General features: G+C 40.0%; 1 protein-coding gene across 2 annotated transcripts in view; it reads right to left on the bottom strand.

Annotated features, from left to right (window-relative positions):
• The window catches only part of ryk (receptor like tyrosine kinase), a 51,450-nt gene that overhangs the window by 7,600 nt on the left and 18,567 nt on the right, over nucleotides 1-25,283 (bottom strand). Inside the window, exons 5-14 of one of the 2 annotated variants that reach the window (XM_031730509.2) lie at nucleotides 23,761-23,820; nucleotides 23,003-23,144; nucleotides 21,993-22,093; nucleotides 20,631-20,714; nucleotides 14,353-14,478; nucleotides 10,438-10,524; nucleotides 8,205-8,274; nucleotides 6,679-6,811; nucleotides 1,756-1,865; nucleotides 1,478-1,637 (exon numbers count right to left, since the gene is read on the bottom strand). In XM_031730509.2, the coding sequence (XP_031586369.1) occupies nucleotides 1,478-1,637; nucleotides 1,756-1,865; nucleotides 6,679-6,811; nucleotides 8,205-8,274; nucleotides 10,438-10,524; nucleotides 14,353-14,478; nucleotides 20,631-20,714; nucleotides 21,993-22,093; nucleotides 23,003-23,144; nucleotides 23,761-23,820 (1,073 nt within the window). The remainder of the gene's footprint in view (nucleotides 1-1,477; nucleotides 1,638-1,755; nucleotides 1,866-6,678; nucleotides 6,812-8,204; nucleotides 8,275-10,437; nucleotides 10,525-14,352; nucleotides 14,479-20,630; nucleotides 20,715-21,992; nucleotides 22,094-23,002; nucleotides 23,145-23,760; nucleotides 23,821-25,283) is intronic. The other variant, XM_031730510.2, reaches the window with a different exon arrangement.

Here is a 25,283-nt window from a genome sequence, read left to right as displayed (position 1 = left end):
ATACCAAGAAGAAAAACATACTGCGAACGGCAAAACAGGAGGACGGAAGAAAATGGAAATCACAGACATCTATTTCAGTTTTTGAGAGCATGGCTCAGTTGTGTAAATTAGCCTTTATGTGTGTAGTGTTCCATGTCCCCTTTAAATACTACTGGCACTTTAACCCTTTAAGACCTACCATAGAACCAAGTCCGCCAGAGCTTATCTTTACATTTTTACATGCTGTAGTGCCATTTTTGGGAGCATTTCAAGTTGCTATACATCAATACAACCATTATAGCCCAAATTGTAATAATATGTATGCATTAACTCCATAGTAACTACATAAACTGCAAAAAAGTGGAATAAACTACAAAAAAAGAAAATCGTTTTTGTTTTTTTACATATATTTCTAGTTAGAAAAATTTAAGAGGTTTATCCCTCACAAACTGTAAATACAAAAAAGTTGCACAAAATAGTTTCCAACAAAGGGAAATTTATTTTGAGCGTCTTCATAGTTTTATTTTTGAGATACTCAAATTTTTATATACTGCAGGAAAAACGAAAATAAATATTATAATGCAAATTTGCAAAAAAAAAACAAAAACAGCATGTGCATCAAAATAAACTATTTCCAGCAGTGGAATTTGAGTTCTAAGCATCCCAGAAACTATTCAGAAAAGCAGGACTTTTAAAAACACCAGTATAAGCTTATAAGGCCCCGAAGGTAAAAAAAAAACAAAAAAAAAAACATTTTCCGCGAAAATGACATCACTTCCGGTTTCGGGCAAGTAATGGCGGACATGCGATAGTTCACGCTGACGTCTATTCCAATGTAGGAAGTGGTTTGAACAGCTGATTGGATCGGCAAAGCGTGTTTCTGGAATATTATGTTTTTGATGCTGCAAGTGCTTTTTATGCAATTTTTGCAAAGCTATATGTGGAAGGAAACCGTGACCTAGGACAAGCTGATGGCATAAGATGTAAGTACAACTCCTCCGGTTTCATATGCAAATAAAAATTATTGCGCTAGCTTACGTGGTTCCGGTTCTACAGGGATTTAAAAATAGTTACCCAAAATGGAGCGTGCCCGCTCCGACCGGTTTTAAAGGGTTAAATAGTTTTACCTAATATTTTGATTTATTTCATTTTTATTCTGACGGTCCTATTGAGAGATGTAAAAAATACATTTGAGTATTTTCAAATTCATGTTTCCTGGGTCATTATTTTAATTTGCTGTGGGATGAGACAACAGGGTGATATTTACAGGTGGGCGGACTTGAGCAGGTGAGGTACTCGAGCCTAGAACAGTTGGTTTGCCCATAGGGAGCAGAGATCAGACTAATGACTAATCGACTAATCAAAGAAAAACTGGCAGATTATAGTCAACTACCAAAATAATCTTTCGTTGCAGCCCTAAATGGTTGAAAACACAGTGGCCGTGTCCATCATTTATACACAGTCTATGGAAGTAAACTGCATATCTGGTAGTTCTTACCACATCACTTGCACTGGAAAAGTCATTGTTGAGCAGGCTTTCCAGGGCCATCCAGCGGACAGGCCGGTTCTCATTATCCCCCAGACAGTGGTAATCCATGGGAAAGAGATCTCGGGCGAGGGCATTGTCTGTAATCTTCACCTGCATGTTGTCGTCAATGCTGTCGGTGGAGGGAAAGCACGGCCTTTATTTTTGACAAATTAAATTCCAAACCAAATCACCTGAAAGCTACTGAGGACAGCATGACGACAGCTAGAGTCAGGTCGCTGAAAACTTACACGCAGTTCCTTGTGGCGAGGTCTTTGTGTATGACCTCCCTGCGAGCCAAGTAGCTCATTCCACATGCAATCTGGATGGCCATGTAAACCAGGTCCTGCTGAGAGATTGCCTGAAAGGAAATGGGGGAGAGAGGGCGACAGTGTGCAGTCGAGAAACAGACAGGAAAAAGAAAAGACGGAGAGAGGACTAATGGTGACTTCTGTGTAAAATTGTTCTAGTTTTCTTTGGAACAGGACAATGTGGGTGAAATATGGGCATTACATACACCACAACTATAAATTCAACTGCAAGGAGACTGGAAAAACAAGTCTTGACATGACTTGTTTAAATGAAACCAGGCTGCTCAAAGTTTCCTTTAAAATTTTAAAGATATATACATACGCATGTACAACATGTTCCCTCATGACTAAGTGTAACAACTTTGGTGACCTCTAAACTCTTATTTCAGTGTCAACATCGAGTATAATAAGATAATTAGCACACGTCAGCATGACAAGGAGAAAAAGACAGGTGTTTTTTTGGTGCTAAAAGGGTCAACTAAGACTACATCCACATTAATCTCTGTCTAGACTCAACAGTTTCAGAAATATTTCCTCATCTATATACCTACCTCATGCAACAAGATCATTCATGTACACTGTGTAAACACAGCAGAATGTTGCGGTAGCTCAGCTGAAAGCACCGCTGCCCCTCAACAAGAGGGTCCTGGTTCAAACCCTGAGAGCGTGCTTCAATATGGAGTGTGTTGATTTTCTTGCCATCAAAAAATAAAATAATATAAAAAACCTAAGTCCTCCCCAAATGTCATTAAATCTGAGAAAAGCTCCCACCTTACCGAAGAAATAGCTAATTTTTTTGCACAGTATTTTTTAGAATAGCTAAAGAAGCCATTCAAAATTGTAGTTAATTGAGTTAAAGGGCCTGAAATGCACAGAGGTGAGTTTTTGTGCTTTTTAATTCGTGTTCTTAAGTAGAGGAGAAAACCAAATGCATTTTTCAAAGCCAAAAAACCGAAACACCCACACAACACATTTAAGCTTTGCTAAACACTGCAACCAAATCCGTTTTACACCCACTCCAAGTGCCACAATCGACGTGACACAGTCGGTTCGTTTGGTGAACACCAATATCACCATCATGACCAAAAGCAACATTTACAAGTGTTAATTTTATGATTTAGTCATATTTTATTTTGACACACAAGGAATCATGGCTAAACCATGAGCCAGTTGACAAAATGTAGGCAAAAAGGCAACCTGTCATATGCTCCAACTTGTTTTGAGCAGCCGCCTAGCCCACATCCTGATATCAGCCTTGAAAGTTTACCCAAAATGCACTTCTAGAAGTTTTTTTTTTCCAGTGAATTATCTGAAACAAGATCAAACCTCCAGAGTACCCATACGTACTTCTTCCTGTTCCTTTGATGGACTTTGTTGAAACTATGATAAATCCCTTATTGTTACATTTAAAGTTCATTACAGGGAAGAAGCAAAAAAAAAATCCTGATTGTAAACAGCACAACTTTAAGTGTGTTGCTTAAATTTCTACTACTTTGAGCATCTGAATCATTAATTTGATGCTGCATTCAAAAATCTAGTAAAGTGAGAGCCTTTATCTAACAAAAAAAAAAAAAAAAAATTCATATTATGTCGGTAAAGTTTTGCAGTCCTTCATTAAATAGACTAAAGATGAGCATCCGGCTATATTTTTCTCATGTACCATTGTGATACTCTTAAGCGTAAAAATGTTTCCTACCATACATTTGTCAGTCTACTTTCCCTTATTTTATTTTTTAGTGTATAAAATAGATTTACTTTTTTTTTTTTTTTAAACATAATATGCTTTTATTTTATTGTAATTTTCCACTTTTTAATAACAACACTGTCATGTTTTTGCAGTGAACCATGGCTAACATACAGAACAGCAGGATTTACTGCTGCAAAAACCCTAAGGCAAATACTTAAAGCTCAAAGTGATGATGGAAATATCTGAAACATGTCTCACCTACAATTAAGATGTTAGTTTGAAGCTGAAGCATGGATGTAACAAAGGAGAACACCCTGAACAGACGGACTTCACTGTCATTTATTCCTGATCAAAGTATTATGGAGTAGCTTTAGAATATCAGTCACAGATAAAGTAAAAATATAGATATGAGAAACACAGTTTTCTTAGATAAAAGCTAGACGTGACCGCACTTGGTCATTTTAGCCGTTTGGTTGCTTAAGGGTTAACATTGCTCTGAGGATTTGATCTGATGTGACGCAGAAACTCTTTTCCTCAGAGGTTTAAGCGAGTCTTGCATTAGAGAAATGAGTCTGCTTTGTCTGTGGAGCTGTTGAAGGGCTTACTGACAATAGCTCTAAGTCAGCAGGTGTGTCAGAGAAAAGACTCTCGACCGCTAACGAAGTGAGGCTGCTCCTGTAACAAACATCCCAGATAGCTGAAAAGACAACACTGAGCTCTTTAAGTAACAGCTCCAAATAATTGTGTGTATGGTTGAATTCTCTTGCATCTGGTCTGATTTACTCAGCACAATCCCCGGCTCGGATATAAACACTGGAAATGGACTTTGTTGTCTTATCTGGCAGTTGACACTGTGATGCAGGCAAAATTAATGCTTGGGACTATACCGAAATACAAAGACTTGGGCAACCAGTGAACAAAGATTAGAAGACTTTAAGTCAACCGCTCAAGCGAAACGGCTACATGTGCAGCTGCTACGAGACATTCAAACTGTGCAGAATACATCTCAGCTGTCGGTGAAAGAAAAATGTCTAAGAACAAGGTCAACGCTCCAAACCTCCTCCCTCCCTCCACAGTCACACCTTTTAAACCAGATGTTCGCTTGCAGAATAAATGTTGTGCTCTCGGAGCATTTCCCCGCGAGTTTCATCCAAGCTGGCCTGATACAGAGCTGATTTATAGCTCAGTGTTTATTGCAACACCACCAACTTAATGACTAAGTCTTTGTCTCCCGTAGCCGCCAAAGGTACGTATTGAAGCTGCCGAGAAGGAAGGTGGTGATGTGTGCCTGAAAAAGGCGTTTGATTATTGTAAATGTGTGGCAAGCTTCATCTTGTGATCGCAAAGCATTTTTCTGCATCTCAATTTTGCAGCTGATTGATTGGTTGGATCTGCTGTGGCTTTTCTCCAAGCGCATGAAAGCCTCCCTGGGGTTAACTGTACAAAAGCCCGATTGTCTCCACACAGCGAGTTAAAAACCTCTGCCCTGAGCACTGGCTTCATCACTGTATCAACAGACCTCTTAATAACAGTGTAAACAGTAGTTATTACTGTAGGTGTTACTCGCTGCTGATTGCTGCAAACACAAAATGTTCTTTCATGCTTGACACTACGATGGAATCTGACTTCTCTTTCAATCTGGGGGATTTATTTTAATGGCTTAATAAATGTTAAAGAGGAACCAAGCACACACTGACACATTTATTCTAATGGTTTTACACGCAACCTGCTCTGAGAACAGGTTCATAAATCCACAGTCTCCACTTGAATTTGGTCATCTCTAGGTCAGGGGTGCTTTCATTGTCAAGGAGTTAAATCATCTCTCTCTCATTAATCCCCACATGTTGTGAGCCTAACCATAGCAACCATCCATTTACAAATGAGATAAAGTCACATGATGTCATTTGTCTGCGGCATAACACCAGAATGGAGGCCATCAAAGCGATGGTATTCCTGCTGAACTGTATCTGCTCCTCGTTTCCTTCATTGCCAGGTCTGATTCTGGTCATGGAGTCATTTTCATGACTCAATCAATGCCTCCCTGGCCAATCAGCGGCAAACAGTCTGTTGCTGTCACATGGCTCGACTCAGCTTGCTTAGAACCTGAACAGAGTAGGTACTAAAAGCACCTGGTAACAGGTTCTAGAGCCTAATGAAAAGCCCTAACACTGAATAGTCAAATCAAGCAGAATTGGTGCTACTGGTAAAACGGTTTAAGGCAGGGGTGGGCAATTCCAGGCCCCGAGGGCCGGTGTCCCTGCAGGTTTTAGATCTCACCTTGGGTCAACACACCTGAATCACATGATTAGTTCGTTACCAGGCCTCTGGAGAACATCAGGACATGTTGAGGAGATAATTTAGCCATTTAAATCAGCTGTGTTGGTTCGAGGACACATGTAAAACCTGCAGGGACACCGGCCCTCGGTGCCCACCCCTGGTTTAAGGTGATCATGGAGGTTTTTTCCTCAGTGTTAGCTGCGAGTCTCTACATGCTGCATTGACGTATCACTTACTTTTGCTGTCAGGATCCCTTCGCTTCGAAACGTCCTGCCTGAAGAAAAAGCAGCTTGCAACTGCCTTCAAGTCGCATATTTTTAAAAATGTGTATTTATGCATCTGTTTTTTTCCCTTTAATTCTTTTATGTACTTTTCCCATTATAACCGCTGACAATGCAGGGTTTTCCTTAATGAAATATTTTCCTGTTTTTTTAATTGTTCCATAAATTTATTCAGTTTTATTTTTTGGCTCTGATATGCAGCTTTGAATTTAACATCCTTATTTTGCTTGTATGTCAAAATATTTCTTTCAGATGCTATATAAATAAAGCTATTATTTATATTAATATTACTGCAAAAGTGCCAGTAAAGACAGACCCACTCGCACACTTATGTTTCCAAAGTTGTAATGTCAGTGCTATTACACACTGCCTGAATACAGCTTGGTCATAGCTGAAAACCAAGCACTCATTACCAGACATGACCCTCCAAATTTTGTCCCACATTTGGTTTGAGACAAAAGTTGCTTGAGTAGTACGGAGCAGGTGGTTGGAACGGTCAAAACAAGACAGATGTGCCCGAAGAGATCCAGGCATGGCTGAGAACATGACTTTTAATGGTGGGGGGGGTGGTTTAATATTGCTTTTGATTATAGTTTGTCTGCTGAGCTGAAGCCTCACCTGTGGGTTGTTAGCCTCAGCTAACTTGCACTGCCGCAGGAACTGCTTCAGATTACCCCAAGCCATGAAAGGCAGCAGCACCATGGGCTTCTCTCCATCCTCTGTGCACACGTGGCTTATGGGAAGCAGATTTCTTAAAAGAAAAGAGAAAACAACCAACTGAGGAAACAGGACCTGAGTGTACCAGATCATCATTTCTGCTCATGTACAAGTTTACTGCACATTAAAGGAGGACTAAAGGATATTATCATCCAAACCACCAAAGAGGAACTGTCAGCAAATATGACTGAGCTGATGTCATGCAGAGGAAAGAGGAAGGCGTGGGACATCGTGACGACAATCTTTTCCACATAAGTACACTGCTGTAAGGCTGCTGTAAATTTCGGGTAAAATCTGCCGAAGAAATGCTGCTTTGACCTGGAATTGCACCTGTTCTGCTAATTTCCTGTTCCACGTATTTATTCTTAGCCACTACTTTCATATAATATTAAAAAATAATATTTCGTATATTAATTCAAAAATAATCCTTGTTCATCTTCACTGGGCCTTGCTGCAGTCCATGCTCTGTCTGAAAGAAAAAGACGGTTTAGGGATCTAACCCCTCTTGTTAAACAAACCTTCTAAATGGCCGCTTCTCTTGAGCAAAACCTTTGGTCGTTGGGGCTTCTGTAAGATGATTACATGAGGGGTTTGTGCCTTCACTGATGCCATAAAGTGGGGAAAAACTGGAATCGAGTGTTTAGCTTTTGGCTTTTATATGAAATGGGTCAAGTTTGAGCTGAACATCCACTACTGGGAGAAGATATATTTGAAGAACAATTTTATTTTTGAATTTTTTAAATTTTCATGAAGTCTTAAGACAAAACACAAAGCTAACAACAAATTGATTTCACAAATGGCCATTCCCTAAAAAAAATCCATGCTGACGTTTGGGCCATAAAACTGTGTCAAGAACATAAAAATCACATATATCAGATACCCAGATACCCTGTTTGCCAATCTTCAATAGGAACATCCACCATTTTATCAGTATGTTCAAGAAAACAAAAAAGAAAAGGTCTCCTTTGAATAAATTCAGAGCCTTTCAGATAATAGATTTGATTACAAATGTCACAAAGACTGACTTCGATTCACACTCCTTGTTAAGGTATCAGCCCTGTTTGCAAACATGTGGTGTTCTTTCATCAATGTTTAAATTGAGTCTTTTAAGAGACGACCACAGAAACTGGGCTGGCATGCTATGCTCAAGTGTTAACAAGACATCCAACCGGTGACGTAAGACACAAACCATGTTGGTGTTGTGACATTTCTTTTGGCTTTCAAAATAAACTCGCATTTCTAAAGAAACTGTAATTAAAAAAATTATGAAAAACTCTGATGGGACGGTAACTGTATGACCGCAGCTATGATTCCTTATATGATGCCGAACAATAGAGTCTTTTTTTTCCCTCATGTGCATCAACAGGATGCCTGAATATTTAATATTCTCTAAAGGCCCAGCTATGTGTATATGTGGCAAGATTTACCTGTGATGAAGGCCACGAAGTTTGCAGCTTTCAGTCAACATCATCGTCACCTGCACCTCAGAAGCATGATCTGAAAAATTTTATTGGACAAAAAAAAACTAAACATTTAAATGAAAAACAACAAACTTGGAGCAATGAGCGTCTGTTGGTGCCATGTGGCGTTTGATTTTTATCATTTCATTGCAGTTTCTCTGCCAGCAGTCATTTGTAGTGGGAAACTTCAGGGGAAAACGGACTTGAGCAAGTTTTTAATCTGCGTTTGCAGCTTTGCCATCGTCTAGTACTTAAGGAAAGCAGTATTGTTCCCTTCCCAAAAGGCGAATGAGGAGGAAGTAAAGAGTTTAACAAAGCCAAAACTGGCATGAAGACATTGTTCGCCGAGTGGTATCCACCCCTCACTGAGTAAACATGAGAGAATAGAGAGGTCAAAAGGCAACTGGCAGAGAAAGCCGACACATGCCGCTAACAAAGAACCTGACAGTCCTGCGTACGGGAGCTGCTTCGCTGGCATGCAACCCTGCAGCGTGAGTCAAATTCTTGTGTCTGTTTATTGGATTGAAACCCATATAGGGTCATCGGCTGAAGCTAGCAGTGAAGTGCCTACTGTTTCTGAGAGACAATGGTTGGGTAACAATCATCGGTGCTCATCCGCAGGGCATAAAAAACAACTCCAAACTGCACCCTGACGTGTTGGTTATGTTTCAGTTAGCAGATATTCGTCATCCCGCCCACATCTTCAGTGTTACAATCATGTTTCAGTTCAGTGATGGAATCGCAGCGCTCACTCATGCGGGCGTTGTGTGCCACAAATCTGCTGTTATACAACACTGTGCAAAAGTCTACAGCCATTTTTTATTTGTATTTTGCTTCCAAGGAGAGGAACTTCACTGAAATTATTAAGGTGGTTTTGAGCAATAGCTCTCCAAATTTTCTGAAGGTCTTTAAAACAGTTTTTCTTTGGACATTGGTTTCACTGAGTGAAAGTGAGTGAAATAAGAACTTAAATCAATGGACCAACCACTGTTGTGTTTCTATATAACAGTTAACGTAGCAAAGAACCAGCCTGTACATTTCATTGTATGGCACAGGACCCCACGCAGCACTGGCAATGAATCTAACCGGGCCACATAAAAGCCAAATGACCTGGCCTCCAAACTCCCCAGATCCTGATTGGATCAAGCATCCGTGAAATGTCCCACAGCCGACCGTTTGTGGGAAATAGATGTTTGGTAGCCATCATGTAGAACAGTAACCACCATTATTTTTCCCCATTTTAAAGCCTAATAAACTTTCATTCTAGGCCGGTCGAGGACTTAATAAGGATAAAACTTAAATTAAATCACAATTCATATAAAATTAAATCCTGGTGCTAAACTATGCATGTCTGCTTCTTTAATCTGATTCTCATCTCCCAGTGTAACCCTTGGAATTAAATACACCTTCCAATATTAAAAAGGTGGTTTTAATGTTTTAGTTGAAGGTAGCAGGACTCGCAGTGTGAGAATGTCACTAAAATGTAACTAAAAACAGGATCTATGAGGACCGTTATGTTTATTTAGGAGACTGTGTGTGAATTAAAAAGCAACCAAGAATCAGTAGAAAATGTTTTTATCGAAAAAGCTTTACAACAGCAGCACAACCTTCAATAGGATTTTCAAAGCACCTGTTCAAAAAGTTCAAATGTGGAAAAACAAAACAAAACATAACTTCACCTTCAAACCGATATCTGAAGGAGAAAAGTGAAGCTGTCTGTATGCAGATAAACCGCTCAGTTTGCTACCACCTAGCAGGCTGACCTTACTAACAGTTTTACTCATGTTGCTGCTACCATATCTGCAGCACGCAGCCACGAGTCTAAATGGGGTAAAGGGTGTAGTCTACTACATTTACTTTTTTGTGTGCTTTGTTTTTTCTTTTATCAATAGAAAATAAAAATGTAAAAATAAATGATCAGATTATATTATTGCAGTGGTATATATTCTAATGATATTACTCCGATGTACTGGCCTGGGGGTAGAAAAGAAATATTTCCACTGATCTGCTGCATGTGCACACAGATATGCAGACTACAGTGCATGTGAGCGTGTTCCCCCTCAGTAACCTCATTCCTTTGAATAACCCTGAACATACTGGGTAAAGTTACTTATCGACAGAATGACAGGGATAAACCTGAGTGGCCAATATTTTCATTTCTTTTACAATCTGTTTACTTAAGCTGGAACAGGGAGCATACCTTTCACGGTCTTCACAAAGACCTGCTTCTCCTTACTGGGGTCCTTTTCATCCAGCAGCACGCCGTGGAAGATCCGGCCAAAAGTGCCTGTCAAAGACAAAACGCAGGTTTTTAATCAGAGGAAAGGGGTAAAAGAAAGAAAGCCAGGGGCGACTGTTTCAAAGATTGAAATGTCACCTCACTAAGAGGCTACCATGCCTGGCTGATTAGTGAACAGAGGCAGACACGCTTCTGCTTAAAATGCCTTGTTGCTAAATGGGATGAGGCAGTTTTGGCTGCTTTTCACTAAGGCGATACAAAGCAACAGCAGTTCAGTCTAGCTCAGAGGAGCTTTCATCACTCAGACCAACTGAGAAAAGCTTACGATGTGGAAAGGCCAAGTGAGCATGTTCATCATCTCCTTTGTCTAAACTGTCACCCTGTAGCTCCAGGACTTTTTGAGCTAAAATGGCATTTAAGCACATAAACCATCAACATAAACTTAGAAAATATCTGAGCCTGAGGGCCAACTATGCCTTGTGTTTCAACAGGAAAGAAGTCGAAGCTTAACAACAGGGTTAGTGCCTCTCTCCCGCCTTCTTCGTCAAGCCTGTCGGGACCTGCTGGCTCCCAAAAAACACAACTCCACTCCAAGTTCACCCCTCTGAGACGTGACCTTCTCTGTCTTTGTTGTTTAAACTCAAATCTTATTAATAATACATTTCATATCATTTTGTTTGCACGTCAGCCGAATACCAGAAGTTAGAAAGTGGGTTTCCTTGCAGAAGGCTCTGGAGAAAACTGATAATACAGAACAGAGCAGAGCAGTGCTCCAAACCTTGTAAAGTTTTTTGCTTTATTTTGTGTCAATATTTTCATCAGGAGTAACTATGTGCGTAACTAGGTGAAACCCCCCCCCCCCAAAAAAACAAACCAAAAACCTTTTGCAAAGTCATCATGTCACCTCGGAGGGAAATGGGTATCATAACACTCTAACAGCTGCTCATTTCACTTGCCTGACTTCTGGCTTGCTGTGGCGCGTCTTATGGGAATAGAGTGCGATTGGCCACGACTCCCATATGAAGGCAACGTGCTACACGTGCTACCAGAGGGAACAGAGTGTGAATTTTGACATGTTGGCTGTAGTCACACTTCCTGTACCACAGCGCGACTGTGCCTGGCTTTAGGACTTCATAGCAGGAACTGCACTGCTTGTGAGCAAAAAATTTTGCAATCCCACACACGTTAATGTGACAGAACATTTCCCAGATATTAAACCGGTAGCTGTGCAAAGCATGCACAACACCACTTGCTGGGAATTCTGTGCTGATGTTTGATTGCATCTTGTGGTGGAGGTCAATGTACAACTATTATCCATCATTGATAAAATCATGAGCACCCTTCTGCACCACTTACTGGATCCCCCTTTTTAGCAAATGTCTACTTTTATACATCTGAGGGGTTAATCTTTCCTAAAGATGATCATCACATGATCATCACAACAAATCCACTCTAGCTTCAGTAAGATCAATGCCAAATGAGAGGTAACACTCTTAACAAATGTCTGTAAACATCTGGGATCAATATAATCCCAGTTTGTTTTTACAATTACGTTATTACTGCAAGTTTACATACATGAGTCAACTTCAGGCCCACAATCTAATACTATAGTGCATGAATAGTTTATAAAGGCAGCAAGTAATCTCCATCTGTCTTTCCACTAGTTCCTGTTCTCTGAAGAAACTCCAAAACCTCTCAAAGGTTCTCCTCTCCAGTCCTAGCAGTTTGTTACTTTATGAGCTCTTTGGAAAACTTCTTAAAAACATATTATTATTCGTTACTAGGAGAAACATTTTTTTAATCTTTGTAAAATATTTCATTTCTTTTAGACACGAGGCTTTTTATTGTACACAACCTCTTTAAAGTAAAACTAGTGTATCAGAGAAAGAGTGGTGCTTCTGTTACATTGTAAACAGAAGCAGTGACTAAACCACTGAAGGCTGTCAAGCAGCATTTAAAAACAGAACACCCACATTTTTCTTCTCCATTGTGTTGTATGCACCCTTGGGTAAATGTTACATCATTCACTCTAAGCCCCGGTGTGGGCCAATATCCAGAAAACGAAGCACAGTTTTGTTCAGTACCTTTACTCCATGACAAAGCTGAATAGTCTCCAACGCGAGGAGCACAGATCGAGCCAAACCAAAGCCCCGACATTTAGCTTTGATATGAAGCCAAAGAGAAAAAGATTGAGAAAATTCAGTGTCTAAGGCTCTCTGTTAGAAACTCATATGCCTCAGCAGAAATGAACTTTTACTATTTTGATGTTCTTGGCAACTTTTTATTGATCTGATGAGGCATGCTTGTACTCCACAGCAGGAAAAATAAACCACATTCATGAAGCGTATCGTCACTATTATGCTCACAATACGCTACAAATAAACATGGGATTTCTCAATAACATTTGTATAATTTTGATGGTAATTTAAACATCTTTTTAAATTCCTTTATGACTTCTATGCCTGTGAAACGAGACTGCAAGGTAGAGGTGACCTTCCTCACCTGTGCAAGGTTAGGACTTTAAAGAAGGCCAAGCCCATCCTGGGTGATCCTTTACATTCCTCATCAAAAGAGTTTAAGTTGCCTCTGACAGACTCACAAACTCGTTTGTCCCAACTCTGTTCACTATGTTTTTAATATTGCTTTCTTTAATAAAGACATCCTTCAACTATATCACTGAACTTTCAATTTTGCCACAAATTATATTTATATACAAATTGTGTATTTAACCTCATTTTTACCATGTTGTCAATGCCCATGGACTCCCATGTTTAAAGATCTCACTTTACAGGAGAAATAAACAAGCTGATGAGTGCTGACCTAACGCAAGTGGCCAACATCATTGCCAGCATTCACTCTTGTACACCGTGTACAAGAGTTAGTGTTTTGGTGCCTACAGCACCAAAACACTAACCGAAGTTGATCCACTTCCCTCCAGCTGGCAGTCGCTGCAGGCTGCCTCAACATGTTACATAGTTACACTTCTGTGGAGGTGCAAGTCGGGTTAGGGTGTAAGATACGGTGTAGGGTTTCAGAAGTGTTACAGTGCTGATTTAAATCCCACACTGAGGGCATGGTTTCACAACACAGGCAGCTGTAGCCAATTAGTGTCTGCTAGGCCTCAAAGTCAGTTTGCTAAATAATCTATTAGTGTGAAGTGTGACTATCTGCGTCTATGAAACGTGTTTTGGCTTCTGTTATTCATATGTTTCTAAGTCATTATTTTATTCGTGTTTAGAGAAATCTACTTATAAAAATTTAAAACAATAACAAGTGTTAATATCACCTTTCAGATTCAGCTGAGCAGCAGGAAATACACAGACGGATAGTTAAAATTCATCAAAGTCCAGTTTTGTAACAAGCTTCCTGACTATTCCCGATAGTGGCAGGAATATTCGTAACTACTGTTGCTACAATCCTACTGGTTTCTAAAGGTGTGCTGATGTATCCTGGCAAGCTTCAACCACACAAAATCTTTTCAAACAACTTCACTGCCAACAGCAGATAAACTATTTCTAAGGCCTTTAGAACCAGACATATTTCAACTAGAAATGTTCAAATACTAATTTTAATACTATTAATTTTTTTTTTTTTTTCAACATTTCGTCTTTTCCTTTTTCTCTCTGTTTATGTTCTTTATATAGAAAACTCAGAACATGACAAAAACACACAGGCTGAAAAGTTAAATTAACAAACGTTCGATGCTGGATGAAGCATAACAAGATTATTCATGACTGCAGGACCGAAGCTCCTTAAAATCTGTTTCATTTCATGCGTATACAGACTAGATCACACAAATGACTCAAGTCTCCCTGGAAATGTCGCTAAAAGGCAAAACACCAGGGCATAGGCCCAAAATACTGGGAAGAGAAATACCTTCATGTAAGACGTCTCGTAGTGTGACTCGCTCCCTTGAGATTGCAATATCTTTAACTTTAGCTTTGGCCTCCATCAGAGTCACACTCCTCAGGTCATTCTTCTCTATGCGCAGAGATGGGTAACCTGCAAAGACACACAAAAAAAAATAAATAAATGAACACATTTCATTAATTCATGAAACCTGCTGTGTATGCATTATGTGCTGCTGTGACATTTTAGTTCAGTTTGTCTTCTCCAACAACTTTTTAAAGGCCATGAATGTGACAAGTTAATGCAAAGTTTGTTTGTTTTTACAGCCAATTAAATAGGCTGTAAACACATTCCTAATTAGACCTGAAATTTTTTATTTTTTTTAAAGAAATAGAAGAAATATTAGTACATTCTGAAAATCAGTGTTGAACAGCCTGAGATGTCCTAAGAAATGTCTAAAGATGTCCCCCCCAAAAAATCTTAAAATGTGACATTTTTGTATCCAAACATCAACCATTAATTAAACAATCTGTCTAGGCATCTGCTTTGCACAAATACTTAAATTGCACTAATATACCCAGACTAGCAGTGTATTTTATTTAACAAACAAACAGTTAATTTACTGTAACTTGCATACTTTGTGGAGCCTACTGGAGGGCCAGTTTTGGCCCCTGGGCCACATATTTGACACCTGTGGTCTTAATTTCGTTTGCAGAAGCATCAAAGTACCAAAGGATGAATAACAGCTTGAATATGATGTCTTCACTGTAATTTCTCGTTGATCAAAGTACACAATCACCAAAATAATTTGATGCTACAACATGATGTATGCAGGTCCTGCTGCTGGGTTGACAGTCTTCTCCTCACGCAACAGCCTGTGTGCTGGTATCCCTTCCACTCTTGCCACACTGCGATGCGAGACGCAGCAAACTCTCTTATCTGCATATACATGTTTGGCATCCTGGAGGAGTTGCACAACCTGTGCAACTTGAATGGTCTGCAGGCACCTTGTTTTTGTTTTTTTCATTGCTTCTGTGAAATCAGACCAGAGGGAGCAGCAGTTTGTGCCCACTATGTGCTAAAACCATTCCTTTCTTGTTTTTTTTGAGGGTCGTCTTGCAGTGGCTTCTCCCGTTTTCACGTCGATTTGCACAAAAGCAGGTGAAATGGATTCACAATGGTAAAATAAAACGATCCAACTGCAATACATATTTTCTTTCTACTAATAATACTACTACTACAGAAACAAAGTAAAATTTGTTTTATAAGAAGTAAGAGATGATCTTTGTTTAAACATCCAAAAAACAAACAAACAAACAAAAAACCCAAACCCTGAAAATCATAATTAATGACGGAACATTTCTGCTGGAGATGAAACAGCAAAGGAAATGACAAACACAAATTAGAAAAAGTAATCCTGTCATAAATGATTCCACTTTGTCATTTTACTCACTTTTTATCTATGTCGCTTGAGGGTTAAAAGGCACACATAATCCAAATCTAAACAAACCTCTTACCAAATGACTGACACATTTTTTAAACCTGGATTAGCACACAAAAACAACCTGGGAGCTTCTGCTTCAGATCAAAAGTGTCATATTTCTTCTAAAATATGTAGACTCAAAGAAAAGAAATGACAGCACTTCCAGGAAAAAGCCACACATGTACAGTACCCTGCACATGTTGCATCACAGCAACTTCATGCAAAGTCCTGTGTTACAGCACATCTATTACATAACCTCCCCACGTACTTGCTGTTATTAACTGCTGGTTTTCAGAGGCGAGAGTTGAAGTCATAAAGTTCCTTTAGATTACGCACACACATAAACAAACACAACAGTTAACAAATGCTAGCTAAAGAGGCACTTAGAAACCAAAGAGCTCTTCCTGTAGAAAGAAAAAGATCTGAACCAGAGTCAACAAGAATCAATGACCCCTGATCTAAACTCGTCATGTGTATAAAGCACATGTGTCAACAGAATCAGTTTCTTCCATTCCAGCCTCTCCACCACTACGGGCAAGACCAAAGATGCTGGCATAGGATGTCAGGACTGTAAACCTGCACAATGCTGGAATGCGCTACCAGACTGTCAGCCAAAAGCTTGGTGAGGAGGTGATAACTGTAGGGTGTGATTACTTAAAAATAGTGGAAAATATAAAACGACCATCAAGCACCCTCAGTCTGGAGCCCCATGCAAGATCTCCTCTCATGGAGTCAGGATGATCATGTCCACAGACAGTGGCGGTCCTAGCCTGTTTGGCGCCCTGGGCGAACACTCCCTCCGGCGCCGCGCCCCCCCCCCCCACACACACACTAAGGATTGTACATTAACATAAAACTGTTGTCGGAACCATACTGAATTTCACCAGAGAAACATACACACACACATATGAAGAGAGAGGGAGTATGCATAGTATGCAAACGGCTACCAAACAGCCATCATAATTCGTCATACAATGAGAACAGGACAAATCAACAATTGACACTGACTAATTAATATTAAAATCTGTAACATAATGTATTGTTTGGAGTTTAGTCTGTTACTCTTGCTATTTTTACCATTTCTTCTTGGAGCAACTGTAACCCACATAATTTCCTTAGGGATTAATAAAGTATTCTGATTCTGATTGTTTCAGGATGACCTGCCATTATCCAATGACACATCTGCTTACCTATAACTTTTGCTCGTTTCTCCTCCTCTTCTTTTCTCTTTTTTCTAAACTGAGCCCCTGATGGTTTTGAACTTTTCTTGTCCATCTACCATTGGTTTTAATTTTGCACTCCAGTATGAACACCCATCCCCCAACCCGAGGATCACCACAACATAACCTAATAGACCTACACCTTAGTTCACAGATTCACTTTGTCTAGGGTTTATTTCTGGGATTTCGCACAACCCAGGATTCATGAATCATGAATACATAATGGGTTTGGATTTACAACATTATAAATGAAATGTGCTCTATTTGGAAGCAGACAGGGCTCCTCCCCTTTCGACGGGTTATTTGTGAGACTTTAAATAATCAAACTGTAAATTTTAAATTGTTATTGATCCCTTTACCCCTAGTCCTAAAGTGTAGATTTATTTTCTTACTCTTCTTATATATATTGTTTGTTTACTTGCACTGCTGTAACTGGAGCCTCGTCGTCTCGTCTCTCTATATACTGGACTGTATGTAGCTGTCTGGTAGCAGAGATGACAATAAAGTTTACTTTCACTTCAGCAGCAAGCAGGCGCACTGAGGGCTCTCACGCTCACTTTTCGCACATAGAATTTCGAAAAAACATCGGTGCAAATTATAAGTCTGTATCATGATGTCTGGTGTTTTCGTGTTTGTTGGTTTGTTTTTGTTTTATTTTGCGGGTTGGTTATTAAATGCTGCTCCATCCAGCCAGAGAATCCCCCGCCGCCCCGCCCTCTCCTCCCTGTGCCGCAGGCAGCAGGCGCACCTCACAAACGGAGGGCGCCCTTACTCCCAGCAAATGGGCGGCAGAAAACCGATCGGTGCCTATGACATTCCCAATATGCGCTGGCATGACGTCGGGGCAGCATGAGTACGAGCAATTTTTATTTATTTTTTTTGCCGATGCCCGTGATGCCTCCCCCCACCACGATGCCGCCCCGGGCAACTGCCCGTGTCGCCCGTATCAAAAACCGCTACTGTCCACAGAATACATTTCTGTGGTCCTGACTCCCTTGATATCCTCAACACCCTCCTCCTGTGTAGGTTTTGGGCTGATCCATCACCAACACTAACACAGGAGGAGCACGGTGGAGGAAGTGAAAACAGGATCTTAAATGTCAAAACATTTAGACGTGGAGAAATATGCCATAAATGCCTCTTCTTAAAGCTCTACTGTCACAGTGTGGCAAAAACTATCATGGTGCAGAGCAATGCTGCCCCCTACAGGTCAAACTATGAGCAGTGATTATCTCAACAATGTAAACCAGAACGTGGTTGGGACTGAGGCAACTGCACACAATCAATCCTAGTACTCCGAGCCCGACTTCTCAGGCAATTTTTAATTTTATTGCGTTTTTCTTAAAATTCTAATTATGTTTATGTGTTTTATTTAGACTTAAGGAGTTTCACGGATCTATTTCATTTTGGTTCTTGTTTCAGTTCAAGAAAACCCAATACCAGATCAAAGTATCCCACAGTGTTCTTAACCATAAGGAAATGATTCCAGATTTGCCAAAACCCTGTTCTTTTTTTGTTAGTTTTTTTACAACCCAAATTTAAAAAAAAAAAAAAAAAAATGCTGGAAAATGGACATAAAAACAGAAAGCAATGACTTACAAATCTCACAGACCCAAACTTCACAAACTGAGAAAATGTACCATTTCAAGGGAAAAACATCAATTCGAATTTGATGAAGGTCTTAAAAAAAAGTTTGGACAGGGCCATGTTTATGACTTAACAACAGTCTGTAACTGTCTGGGTGCTGAGGAGAGCAGCTGCCAGACTTTTGGGAGAGGAATGTTCTTCCATTCTTAGAGGATTCTGGCTGCTCAGCAGTCCTGGATCTGCTTTGATCTTCAATGCTCCAAATGTTTTCAGTTGGTGAAAGAGCTGGACTACAGACAGCCAGTGTGGCACCCAGACTGCAGTATGCGGTTCAGCATCATTTTTGCTGAATTGTGCATTTCTGCATCATGTTTATATGATGACTTCTTTGCAGATCACGGGAATCCAATATTCATTGTCAGCCTTGTCCTTTGCACAAAGACATTTCTCTGTATTCTCTGAATCTTTTCATGACATTATGCACTGAATATGACGAAGAAATAGTCACAGCCTTCTCAATTTCATATTGAGGTATACTATTCCAATACTATTCAAAATTTGTAGTTGGAGGTCTTTGCAGATTGGTGAAACTCTGCCCATCTTCACTTCTAAGAAAATCTGCCTCTCTAAGGCTACGTTCACACTGCAGGTCTTAATGCTCAATTCCGATTTTTTGATCAAATCCGATTTTTTTTGTCTGGTTGTTCACACTACAAATAAAATGTGACAGCAAACATGCTCTAGAGTGAACAGTTCATAGCCCTCAAAGCGGCCCACATGCGCAAAAGAAGACGTCACACACAACGCGCTCTGTTTATGGAAGTAAAAATGGCGGCTACAGAGCTAGTAGGTGTTGTTGCAGCAGTCTATCAATTTCTGCACAGTCGTAGCCGACAGAATTTTGACAAATTAATTAGAGAAAGAAGGACACTGAGAAAAAAGAGAGCCCGTCCTTTAGCAATGGCCGCCATGCTTTCTCGTTTGTCTTCTCCGGCGCTGATAACTGGCGTCTGTCTTGTGACAGTGACGTAAAAGACGGATTTAATGCGACATGACCATTCAAACAGCAGTCGCTTTCTAAAGCATCAGATATGTTTCAGATTCAGTACCACAAAGTGACCCAGGTCGGATTTGAAAATATCAGATTTGTGCTGTTCAAACTGTCTTACCATGATCGGATATAGGTCGCATAGGGTCAAAAAAGTTGGATTTCATGCGCTTTCGCCTGCAGTGTGAACGTAGCCTAAGATGCTCTTTTTAGACCCAGTCATGTTACTGACCTGTTATTTGGCAGCGAAATGTTTCACCAGCTGTTTTTTTGTTTTTAGTACCACTTAATTCTCCAGCCTTCCGTTTCCTCCCTCCCGACTTTTTTAAAGGTGTGTTACTGCGATCAAATCTAAACTGAGCTAATATTTGTCATGAACTAGTAAAATGTCTCAGTTTAAACATTTAATATGATTTCTATGTTCTATTGCGAGTAAAATGTGGATTTGTGAGATTTGTCAATAAAAACAGAATGTAACAATTTGCATCCCAGCTTTTTCAGAAACATGGTTGTATTTTAAAGAAGATAATTTTAGAAAAAAGGGTAAGAGGAGGAGAAAACTTGCATATTCACTGATTATGATTTCTTTAAACTGGGAGTCAAAACTCAAATAAATTCAATTATACAAAATTATAAAACAGAGAAAGTCAACCTCACAGCCTAAAACCATCTACCAGAGGATCTTCAGGATTCCTTGAATAAAACACTAAATGATTATGAAATATGATATTGATTGAGTCGAAACTATTGTAAATAATGATTTTATATGGTGACAAAGAATGCCACTAAAAAGCAGGTGAGATGTACAGCTTAAGATTTTGACCTGTACATGTAGCCAAGACAAATATAAAACTTGAAATGAAAGGAAAAAACAAACCAACAAAAAAACAGGGAGTTGATTTCATCCTGCTGCTCACAATATCCTAACTATAATACACAGCAGGTAATTAACGTCCCAGAAACTTACTTTTGGTTTCATGAGGGGGAGCACCAGGGTTTTGGAAGGAGGAGGCAGCAAGCTGGAGTATGGGTGGAGAACCAGGGTGGTTGTCTGAAGACGAGACGAGAAGGGCAGGGAGGGAGTGGCGGGTGGGAGAAGGTGAGAAAGAAGGGGTTTAATGGAGAAAGCACACAAAATCACAACATGACCTGAATGAATGAGTGGATGTGTAACTCTTGCTGTAACCTTTCAGCTCAAAACATCCATCAAACCAGGCATGCTCACTAGGGTGAGGACACTCATCCACCAGGGGCGGAGTTAAACAGGGAGGGGAGGCAGTTCAGTTGAGATAATCACATTTAGCAACAAAGGCTTACGACACACAAGGAGAAAAGGCAGTGGGGTTGAGATGAGGGTTGAATCCACAAGAGGGCAGCGATGGATCATTTACTGACAAAAAACAGATGTGTGTACAGCTGTGGTACTCAAACAGCCTCAAACGCACACCTCTCCCACCAAACTGAAAGAGGCACATCATCATTTCATGTCCACCCTGCAACAACATATCGTCCTATGTGTAATATCTGATGACGACCTGTAGACTTCTTTGTACTTAATGCATCTTAGGAACACATTATTTTAAATCTGAAAACTAGTTATCCCATCATTTTATCTGAATGGGATAAGAAGAAATGTGAGTTGATTCTAGCAAAGGAGAAAAACAACCAACTGCCTCACAGACAAATTTGCAGCAGCACGCGCACTCATCTAATGTTTATTATTGTCTTGTGAGTGTCTTGATGCGTGCTCAATCATCCAGGTAATTAAATCCCAAAAGGTTGATTCTGTTCAACGCTACGTCCGGATGAACAGAATCAGCCTTTCGGGATGTCTTGTGAGTGTTCACAACACCTGAAAAAGAGATTTTATATATTTATTATCAACTGTGAACTGATTTAAAACACTAGATGCTTGGCCTGTTCTCCCCACGTCTGCGTTTACAATGTGCCAACCACTAAAACAGGCCCGTTTTTCTCCTCTTACTGCTGTCTGACACAAAGCACATGGTGAGGACATTTACACATTATTCCCACAGTAACAGGTCACAAGGAGAGGAGCAACAACAACAAGAAAGAAGATAGCATTACTGCGGGAACTGTTTGCTTCATTACAATCATATGATACCAGTTAAGCTAACTGAGTCATTCACAGCCAATTACTGCATTTGGAGAAGCATCCATGTTTGGAGAAACCCGAGCAAGAGAAGAAAATATGTGGAAAACTGAATCACTTGTTGTTGGTTTTTTTTTTTTAATGAAACTTGAACAGATGTTTCATCTTGTGACATACGAGCCTGAAGGGTGTGGTGTACGGGAGGTAAAATCTTACTGGTAACAGGGGCGGCGTTGTTTGGAGTGTCAGCCCTCAGGTACTGCGTGGTCTGGGTGGACGGCTGAGAAAGGCCCTGTGAGCTTCCACTGTCACTCACACTGAAAGACACAGAGTAGTATATTATAAGTAAAAAAAAAACAAAAACAAACAGTCCTTGATAAACATCCTCCGTCCGTTAACAAGTGATGACCCTGGAAGTACAGCAGGATATATGCATAGTTAAAAAAAATGTAAAGCACAGGATAGTCATTTTCTTTCAGTCAGTCAGGTCATAGTTTTAATTGACAGTCACATGGCTCAAGTGACTGTCTTTATAGTGTAAGACCCTATTTGGTGACAGTGAGAAAGAAAAACTCCCTTTTAACAGGAAGACACCTGCAGCAGAACCATGATCAGGAAGGGGCGGCCATCTGCTGTGACTAATGAGGGTGAGGAGGAGGAAGACAAAAGACACATTTTTGGGAGAGTTCTATAATAAATACTAATAATTACTACTGATTAAATTCAGTAGTGGTGTATAAACACACAGAGAGTGAGGACAAGAATTAATGTTCAGTGCATTATGTGAAACATCCACATAAGCCTATTGTAGAATAACTCAGAGATGGTTCAGGGTGACCCAATTTAGCCCCAACTATGAGCTTTATTTAAAAAGAAAGTTTGAAGCCTTTTAAGTACTTTTGAGTCTTGAAAGTAGAGAAGGTGTCCGTCTCCTGAATCCTTTAAGAGGTCTTTAAGATATGACGTGGCCCTTTTATTGAAGATTTTGTTTGGGAGGAGAATGATTTTAAATTCAGAATTGAATTTAAAAATGTCTAACATGATAAGTGTGTTAGCTTGTTAAAATTTCTGACTGCCCCAATGGCAAACCCTATCTGAATGTGCTGATCTAATTTCACATTGATAACCTGTGCAAGCTTCTTCTAAAGTGGAGATTACAGGAAGAGGTCACTCATGTATCAGGGTGTAAGATTGCTTTGGAAGCAGAACAAGCAAAAGAACCATACCTGTCCTCCATCTCCACTCTCTTCATGCTGTGCAGGTGTAGGATGGCCAGAATGATGGCCACGAGGAAGATGACAATGCAGCAGACACTCACGCTTATATAGAACACCTGGGTGGAGGTGGTGGGAGCGGTAACACCATCTACTGATGACACAAAAATGTCACACATTAAGAATCAGGCAAATAAGCCACTCTGAAAAATGAGGGGGAAAAAAGGGGGGGGATTACAGCATAAAAAATCCATCCATCATCGCATGATGCAAAAATATGATGCAAGGCCACCGGATGAAAAAAGGCACACATGGAAAAGAAAGTATTAGAGCACCTCGGGCTCCACTCAAGAGTTAATGGAGACCTGGAAAAGCGGTGACTGTGCCCGGGATCCAGCATCTGAGAGCTGTTCTCATCACCTCTCTAAAAGCCTCAGAGGGCCCCGGGTTCCTCGGGCCTACCCAAGCAGAAGGGAGACGACCCACTAATGGTGCTTTGCTTCAGGGAGGCTCACACAAGTCTGAATAGATGAGAACAACCACTCCAACTCTGAGGGGTGGGTGGGAGCTGACAGAGTGGTCTTCAATAGCACAATGAATCCTTCTCTTTAGCCCTCGATTCATTTTCTTTTTTCCTAATGAAGACCGACTACTGAAGCCTCCTATACAGCTGACTTCATAGTAATTTAACATCTGTCTCACTAGGCTGATGCCACCTGTGAACAATACATGCAGCAGGAAGAGGGGGAGAAGGTGGAAAGTTTACTTACAGTCAGGTCGAGGGAGAGAGTTATTGTTGAGAGGAATGGGGATCTTTTCAGAATCGATTCCTGTTTGTGGAGGGGGGAAAAAAGGGAGAGAGAGTGAGAAATACATAAACTTCAGTCAACATCAAATTATCAAAATATACTCAAATGATGCTAACTTCTAGCTCGGACTTGGCTTTATTAACATAGGCTTGGTGTAACCTCTTATTTCAGCCTCTGTTTTAGAGCCTTTTATAAACCCATGCTCCTGATGATTATTAATTAATTTTAAGGCTGGTATGAGAACTTTAGCCAAGTGTTTTTGCTTTTCTCCAAAGGAGAAAAAAAAATCATTCATATAACTTGACTTCAATCCATATTTCTTCTGGTGGTTTAAACCAACTTTTCTTCTCACTGGTTCACCTGTATACACTATCACGCCTGTAAACACTTTTTCCCCTAAAAACAGAAAATGAAATTTAAACTTCTTCTCAAAAACAAGTTCCATCCACAACCAACAGACTATGACGTGATGTGATGTGTGAATGCAAAACATATAACACTGAAAGAAGAAAAGTAAAAGCACTCAGTGAAGTTTAAAAATGCTCATGATAACAGATAACATTTTTTACTTTCAGTTTCTTTGACCACATGGACCCAGGAAATATGGGACCTTGGATTTCCACCACATATCCTGAACTCCAAGGATAAAGCATTTCAGACCAATACCACAGTGATACATAACAGCTGAGCGTGACAAGTAATTTATCCATACAACATGACAGCAACACAGAAAATGTGGTTTAAATTAAAAAAATTTTTAAAAAGCATGTCTCTACTACACAACGGGGAATTTTTTTTTCCTAAATCTTTGGTGCAATTTATTATAAAGCCCAAAAGCAGCTCATTTATCTCAACATTAAACAAAAAGCTCTGCTCCAAACAGAAGAACACAAAACACAAACTCTTCACTCTGTTAGTTTGGTCTTGTTTAGAGGCTGATGATGAAACCCTTGAAAAGTTGAGCAGTTAACTTATTTTGACAACAAGTTGCGATCATAAAACAGCAAACACGGACAAACATTTTCAGCGCTCTCCGGTGTCACTGCAGGCAGCGACAGGGAGGAATGACTGCAACTCGGGCACACAAAGAATCTGTTCATGCTACCAATTCGACTCCTGCTTAAAATAAGACGGGAATAAATTTGTTTCCACGGGGGCATATGGCAAGAAGCCTCTGGGCCACATGTAATTATCTTCAGGCAGTTTGAAAATAGCAGCGAACGAGGAACACAAGAACCTGCACATCTCCCTACTGTTAACTTTAATGTTTGGTTAATAATGTAGGGGAACCAGCAGTATGACAGATTTTTATTTATTTATTTTATGAAATTAGAAGGGTGACATTTATTGATATGACCTTTAAAGGGTTAATGTCCGCCTGGTAAACTGCCTTTAAATACATAAGCTAATGACATGAAGAGAGATCTATGACCTTGGTGCATCTGTAGTCTTTCTTAATCTAAATCAATGCTGCTCGAGCGTGT

Source organism: Oreochromis aureus, linkage group 23 (genome assembly GCF_013358895.1).
Source record: "Oreochromis aureus strain Israel breed Guangdong linkage group 23, ZZ_aureus, whole genome shotgun sequence".
Taxonomy (NCBI): domain Eukaryota; kingdom Metazoa; phylum Chordata; class Actinopteri; order Cichliformes; family Cichlidae; genus Oreochromis; species Oreochromis aureus.
Note: the sequence above shows the minus strand (reverse complement) of the source record. Positions and strands in the feature narration are given on the sequence as shown.